The 7,311-nt window shown below is 36.9% G+C and overlaps 1 protein-coding gene across 2 annotated transcripts; it reads left to right on the forward strand.

The window, feature by feature from the left end:
• The first annotated feature begins 390 nt into the window (after window positions 1–390).
• Window positions 391–5,382, forward strand: LOC149559892 (uncharacterized). Of its 2 annotated transcripts, XM_089824350.1 has the most exons (6): window positions 391–521; window positions 641–714; window positions 3,349–4,115; window positions 4,229–4,301; window positions 4,417–4,632; window positions 4,877–5,382. In XM_089824350.1, the coding sequence occupies exons 3-6, from the start codon at window positions 3,729–3,731 to the stop codon at window positions 5,221–5,223; spliced, it is 1,023 nt and encodes a 340-aa protein (XP_089680476.1). In that variant the 5' UTR covers window positions 391–521; window positions 641–714; window positions 3,349–3,728; the 3' UTR covers window positions 5,224–5,382. The 2 variants fall into 2 exon arrangements, with proteins under 2 accessions (XP_089680476.1, XP_089680477.1); XM_089824351.1 differs by lacking the exon at window positions 641–714 and having other exon boundaries at window positions 400–521.
• Window positions 5,383–7,311: the final 1,929 nt, after the last annotated feature.

Here is a 7,311-nt window from a genome sequence, read left to right on the forward strand (position 1 = left end):
CTTCCTGCCAATCACGTCTCCTCATTACTGTTCCGACAATGCGAATTTGCAATGTACCTAAGCAAGAGTTGCTTGGTTTTTACTGATCTCTGCCCGATTTCAGACGTGTCCTCTTGCTCAGGTAACTTCTGAATCCCTGCGAAGGTTTCTATGCACAAAAAAGGCGTGATCCTCAAAGTGTCCACGTCAGATATCCCCAAATTCGACGGCAAAAAATAAATGGTGGTCAGAGAAGCTTTTCTCGCAGCCATCCAGGCTCCAGTTGCTGCAATTGCCAAATGGCTTCTTGCATGGTTTCCCCTCATGCAGAATGCTCGGAGATTTAGGTGAGAAGGCATTAAAGCAGAATGGAGGAATGTCTTCTTCTAAAACTTCTTGGTTGTTGTTTTTTATTTGCCACACACCGAGGTTCTCCAGACCCTTCCAACGGTTCTCCAAGCTCTTCCAACTGCAACACACAAGTTGTCCAGGCTCTTCCCACTGCAACTCACAAGGACTAGATCATTTTGTGCCTCTGCCAGGTATGGCATCAACTGTCATTTCATTCTGGACCCAGTTTTGGAGGTTTACTTTGTTTTCTGATGAAACTATTGTGTAGGGTTTTTAGTAATTCGTTATTAAATTGTTCTGGCTGCTACAGAATCCAGCACGTCTGTGCCTATTTCAAGCTGGAATATCAAAGTTATAGTTTTGTTGCACCTTCAGAATTTGCAGGTTTCTATTCTAAATAAATTACTTGCCAGTTTTTTTCATTTCCATTAATCCTCGGGAGCTTTAGGTCATGCCTCCTTGTGTTTCACATTTTAGAAAGGTTTATGTATGCAATTCTTGTTAAAACCATCCAGCAATATTTTATGCTACCAAGAGCGAGTATAATTATAGCTAAATTGTCCACCACAGGTCGGAAGCTGACCCTTTCTGGGCATTTTATGCCCAAATTTCTAAGATTTTTCCCTTCAATCTTGCATAAACTTTAGACTTAGATCGAATTAAGAGAAAGATATGAGGAGTTTAAGCTAAGGATCTGATTTATAAAGCTAAGGGTTGGGAAGATCAGAATTCATTTTCAAATACAGTGCCTTAGAAGGGTCAGAGTCTAACCATTGTTGGGCATTTTCACCCAAAATTTGGTGATTTTTTACTTCTCAATTTTGCTAATTTCCATCTCTATTGTCTTGGCATTGCAAGAAAATAAGGATGTGGTGAAAGTTTGCTTGCAAATTGATCATTTAGAGGGCAAGTTTGATGGTGTATTTAAAGACATTGCACAAGAAGGGTCAGAATCTTACCCTCCTTGGACATTAATGCCCAAAACTTGAGAATTCCAAACCCCTAATCATGTTTATTTCCCATTTCAATGCAAAATTATGAGGTTAAATGAGAATATGAGAGCGAATTGAACATTTCGAAGGCAGGTCTGCTATTTATGATTCGAAGTATTGCCCAAGCGCCCTCTCCTGGGTATTTTTTGCCCAAATGTTAATGATTTCTACCCACCACTGGACTTTAGGCCTTGCAAGGGGGAAATGTGAGTTAAATTTTATATACTACAGTATAAGCCGACACTACCTAAAGGAACATGCCTCTTCACACTTCAATTGTCTATAAATGAGAGTCGATATCATTTCATTTTGAGACCATTCCAAAACAAAAAAACTCTATGCCCTTGCCTACGATTTATCTCTCCAGTTTTCCTTATAATTTAGCAACAAGATTCAAATCAGTTGGGCAGCGAATCCCTCCAAGATTTGGCAGTGACTATCTGAGATCCATCAACAAGGTGTCTTTGCTCCATTTAACATTTAATTTGTTCTGTTAAGAACCTACAGACCATCATCAGATAAACTGCAAATTGTTTTCTAAATTAGTAGCAAGTTGTCTTCCAAAACAAGCTCTCCTATTAGCAAAGAACGATTTTCAAACAAGGTAGCCATCTCCTCCATCTAAGGTGGCAGTGATTGGCATCCTAAAGTGCAGTGATGTTCTTCATGTTTCTTCATGTGATTAGGGGTGAGTTGGAGACTAAGCTAAAAGTTTCTATTTGTGGTTTTGTGTGAATAATGAGTTTCAATTTTTCTGTTTTGTGGATTTTAGTGCATCATTTTTTATCTTAGCAAGGTGGATTTCTTTATTTAGCTATCCTCTAGATTAGGATGAATTCTGGGATTTGCATGAGGGTATGATCTAGAGTGGACTATGTATGTTATATTTACATGATTTAAATCCTGCATATCTTTAGTGCTTGCAATTTTATATTTGAATGATTTAGGTTCCATTAATGTTTATAAAATGGTTCTTGGCTTCATAACCAAAGCAGCACTTTCCAGAGATTGCTTCCATAACATATGAGGAGTACCAAAAAAAACATTTCAAAAATGGGCCGCTATGCCCTACGGAACGTACAGCTATATGGCACATTCACAAATTGCTATCAACAACAATATTACACTTTAAGTTCTCGCAGGTATCATCCACTATGGACAGGTGTGGCTATGAGTTCAATTTTTGTTCCCTCCATTCCTACATAAATAGAATTAAGCAATCTTTGGATGCATATAGGTTTTCGGTCATTTATTTCTGATTAAGCAAACATTATATAGATCTGTTCAATTCCTCTTTTCCCGATTTTTTCAAGGTTGTATAGGATTGATAGTCTCATAATCTCATTGATTTTTCCATGAGCCTTGTGGTTTTTCCATTGATTTGGTTTTACCAAATAAGTGTGAGCTTTAGTTGGATATTTAACCACATTCCTTCAATTCTGATTTTCATGAACTAAACATAGTCTGGTTATCTGAGGAGGCTTTATAGAGCTTGTTAATCATTGTATCAATGAGAGTGAAATGAAACTTGATCAACTGCAGCCACTTTAACAAAATTTCAAGGGTCCACATGCAAAATGGTTAGGCAGATCAAGTGCATCATCTACCTTGTCAATTTCTGGAAGTATATGAGGCTCAGTAGATACAGTTTCAATTATAGAACTGATGGTTGATTTAATAGAAACCCCATCTGACATTTTTCTTTGACTGCATATAGTTATCTCATTTATTTCATTTTCAGCATTTAAATCTAAGCTCTTTTACATTGCTGATGTAATGTATATAAGACCTATCACATGGTTGCTGTACTGTTCGGGCAACTCAATTGTGTTGATTTATTAAGACACTTTGCATTAGAGTTGAATTAAAGCTCTGATGTTTCTAGCTATTTTGATTACAATAATGATGGTTGATTTAATAGAAACCCCATGTGATATTTTTCTCTGGTTGCAGATAGTTGTCTCATTTATTTCATTTTCAGCATTTAAATCTAATTTCTTTCCCATTACTATTGTAATGTATATAGGATCTTTTACATGACTGTAGCATAGTCCAGCAACCAAGCATGAGAGCTGGCCCATGCAAACTTCTAGTTCCTCCTTGTAACAAGCTTTGTTATAGCCAACCTGCCCCAACTCTGGCAGGAACTAAGCTGCCCTGCAGCCCTTGTTTACTGTTATTATGAGTGGTGCAATATCTATAAAACCGCGGTGAAAAGCACGTCGTGGATGAAGGATGCCGTCTATGCCAGCAGGGAGACTTTCATGAACAAGACAGCAAATTTACCATAGCTATGAAACAATCATTGACAGAAAATTTAGATTTTAAATTTAGAGCAAATCTTTTACTGTAGCATCGCAAAAGGGAAAAATCAGGAAATACCTGCTGCAAATTTCAAACAGGAGAATGGCATTTGCTAAGGAGATAATGAGAAAAATTGTGAGTCCAGCCAGCCATCTTATTAAAGAATGTGCAGTGAAGTGCTTCAACTACATCCGGAGAAAGCGCACATTTGAACAAGTTGAAGAGGAAACAAACAGTCTGAAAAATCTAGAGCAAGAACAGAGGAAAAAGGCAAGGACAGTAAACTATGATTTTGGCTCTAATTCTGGCTCTAATTCCATGGAAATGGATCAAGCAAAGAATGTGCAAAATTCAGAGAAAGAACAGAGGGAAAAGGAAAGCAGAGCTACCCCTACTCCCATCAGTATAGCTAAAGATTACATGGGTGCAGAATCTCGTCAGCATTTTAAAAAGAACCCAACACAGTCTCGAAATATAAGTGAAAAAGAGGTAAGAATCCGTGTTTGACAACATTTTTTCCAATTTTTTTGATGATTTTCTTTGTTTTGGGCTTTCATGGTTGAAGATAAATTGTTTACTAAAGTGATGTGATCTTAAAACAGAGAAGAAGATTAGTATTTGGAGACCCCATAAGGAAGAGGACCCGACGAAGGACCACACCTTACATCCCATTGTGTAATTCTATTTTATTCAACGACTTAAATAATGAAACCCTCTTGATTTAATCAAATCAATTATTTGTCATTACATGCAAATAAATCTAAATCTGGACGAAATTTACTGATTGCAGTTTACAAGAAAGCAATGGAAACAAGGAAGCGGAATTATTTGTCAGCGTTTGAGTTCCAATTGCAACAACAGTCAAGAGAGACGTCTCAAAATATTTTAGAACATTTGGAGCAAGAGCAGTCACTTCTTAAACAAAAGTCTGAAGCTACATTAAACTTGACTGATGATCTTCAAGTTCTATCAAGATCTTCAGAACCTTTGGCCTCTACATTTAAAGGTGCATCTCCCGTAGAATTTTTAGGCATTCTGAATGTAATTCTTCGGGCATGCAACTTCAATGTTCATTTCATTCTATATCTAATTTTATGGGATGCTTCCTGTGTATACAATTATCAAAAATAATTCTGCATTAGCTGAAGCAGCCTCCTTAACAAGCAAAAACTTTTTGTTTTGATTTTTTTTCTCTGCGTTTGAATAATTATATCTTTTTTTCCAAGAATTTCTTCTTGTTTGTTTGGCAGAAAACTTGATTCCTATATCAAGTTCAAATGGTGACCTGTCTACATCAAACGTTAAAATACCTGCATTAGGCATAAGTTCTTGCGACGTGTTCCTTGGGCTTTGTGAAGCATCATCTAATGTCACTAATACTACTGAAAGCATAGCAGTGGCTACAACTAGGCTTGATACTAAGTCTCTTTTAGGACATGCCCCATGCAACGTCTTCCTTGGGCCTGGTGGAGCGTCATCTAATGTCACTAATACTACTGGAAGCATAGTAGTGACTACAACTAGGCCTGAAACTGAGTCTCTATTCGAGCTACAACTTCTGCAATTCAAGACAAGTTGGAGGCCGAAAGAACAGTGACTGCACTACAGCTTGAGCTAGGTCAAAAAGTTTTAGAAACATTGCTTCTTGATTGTTTGGGAGAAACGTCAAGTTCGAATAGCCTTCTCTCTACATCAAATTTTACTGGACTAAAGCTTGAACTGGGTCATAAGATTTTAAAAAATTTGGATTGGGATAGTGTCTTCTCTCACAGAAAAATTGCAGGAAGTCCCTGAATTTGAGCAAGCATTTCAAAAAAATGATAAACTTCCCTCAACAAATTCTCAAGAAGCAAGTACATCCTATAGAATTGAAGATGCAACCATCCAACATTCTGATGCAGCAATCCAGCATTCTGATGCAGACAGAACATTGCAGGTTCCATATAGTCCTCTGGTTCCAGAAAAGAGGAAAGACTTTCAATTTAGTTTTTTAGAGGTATGTTGGGTTGATAATTGGTTGTGCTTATGTTAGAACTAATGCATTATGTATACATTCTTTTTAATTTCTGTAATGTTTGATCGCATTTTGTTTCCAGGTGAATTAAAGTTTTTAAAAGCACATCTTAATTGGAACAAGCTAACCATTTGTTGATGTAAATGTAACAGGAGCCTGATGATGGGGGCCAAGTAAGCAACAATGCTACCAGAGATTCTTCTGCAATTCAAGATGACGTGGAGGCTAAAAGAAAATTGACTGCACTACAGCTTGAGCTAGGTCAAAATATCTTAGAAACATTGCTTCTTGATTGTTTGGAAGAAATATCAAGGTCAAATAGCCTCCTCTCTTTATCAAATTTGACTGAACTAATGCTTGAACCAGGTCGTAAGCTTTTAGGAAATTTGGATGGGGTAATGTTTTCTCCCAAAGAGAAGTCTCAGGGAGTCCCACAATTTGAGCAAGCAGGTGAAGGGAACGTCAAAGTTATTTTAACAAATTCTCAAGAAGCAACTACATCCTATAGAATTGAGGATGTAGCTATCCAGCATTCTGATCCAGCTGTGCGGCATTCTAGTGTAGACACAACGCTGCATGTCCCAAATAGTCCTCTGGTTCCAGAAAAGAGGAAAGACTTTCAATTTAGTTTTTTAGAGGTGCGTTGGGTTGATAATTGACTATGTTAATGTTAAAAACTAATGAATAATGTATGCTTTCTTTTTTTTAATTTTCTAGTTTGATTGCATTTTGTGTTTTCCAGATAAATTTAAATTTGTTAAAGTATTAACTTGATTTAAACAAGCTAACCATTTGTGGACGTAAATGTAACAGAAGTGTGATGATGAGGGCCAAATAAGCAACACTGCTAAAAGAGATTCTTCTGCTCCAATACCAGAATATCCACATCATGGGCAAAAGCGGCGCCGCCTATAGAGCAGTGGGAAAATTATTTAGAAGGCAGAAACTATGATCTGCTGCTGCCATACCGGAATGTACAAATGTGGGGGAGGTGCATCTGAAGGTTAATCATTATCTGCTATCTTTTCTCTTATCTTTTGTATATTTCATTTTAATTAATGATTGATTATATATCACATTTCATATCAGGATATTGTTATTTGCCATTTGGTCCAAAATATCAGAAAAAACTACGATGATAGTTTACTGTTTAAGAGGGCCTCCTGACAGTAAGATGTGGCAGTGGTAAATGAGGAACTTTTGAAAGAAACCTACATGGTATGTGTTTTGGACACGTTTTACAAAGTTCCTATTTTACAGTGAAAAGTGATTTACTGATACTTACTCTGACTACAGCCAGTCAGCTTACCTTGTTGGTGTTATGTTCTTCAGCCATCCTAAGAAGATTTAATTTTTTCTTGAGGAATCATTTGTTTATCAAAGATTTAGTCTTGTATAGAGATTCTGGCTCGTTCCATCTGTCTTAAGTTGTCTAGGAGCTGGACACGTCTGGTAGGATAGAATCACAAAGGTCTTTTAACACTCTAGAGACTAGAAGCATAATGGCCTATTTGAGGCACATGCCTTCCAATATTCACTATTTGCAAGTATGCCATTGACATTCCATGAAGTTTTTCTGTTTAGAAAACTAGAACCTTTTCTCCCATTCTGTTTAATAACAGAAGTAATGAATTGAAGTAGCCTGGAAATTTTCTTATTCTATTTAACATG

This window comes from Cupressus sempervirens, chromosome 4 (assembly GCF_028749045.1).
Source record: "Cupressus sempervirens isolate cs-2001-9-10 chromosome 4, ASM2874904v1, whole genome shotgun sequence".
NCBI classification, from domain to species: domain Eukaryota; kingdom Viridiplantae; phylum Streptophyta; class Pinopsida; order Cupressales; family Cupressaceae; genus Cupressus; species Cupressus sempervirens.

Coding starts and splice junctions, on each gene's coding strand:
- LOC149559892 (XM_089824350.1), top strand. CDS start 3,729: ATGGCATTTGCTAAGGAGATAATGAGAAAAATTGTGAGTCCAGCCAGC. Junction 4,116..4,228: donor GAAATATAAGTGAAAAAGAG/GTAAGAATCCGT, acceptor ATCTTAAAACAG/AGAAGAAGATTAGTATTTGG. Junction 4,302..4,416: donor CACACCTTACATCCCATTGT/GTAATTCTATTT, acceptor TACTGATTGCAG/TTTACAAGAAAGCAATGGAA.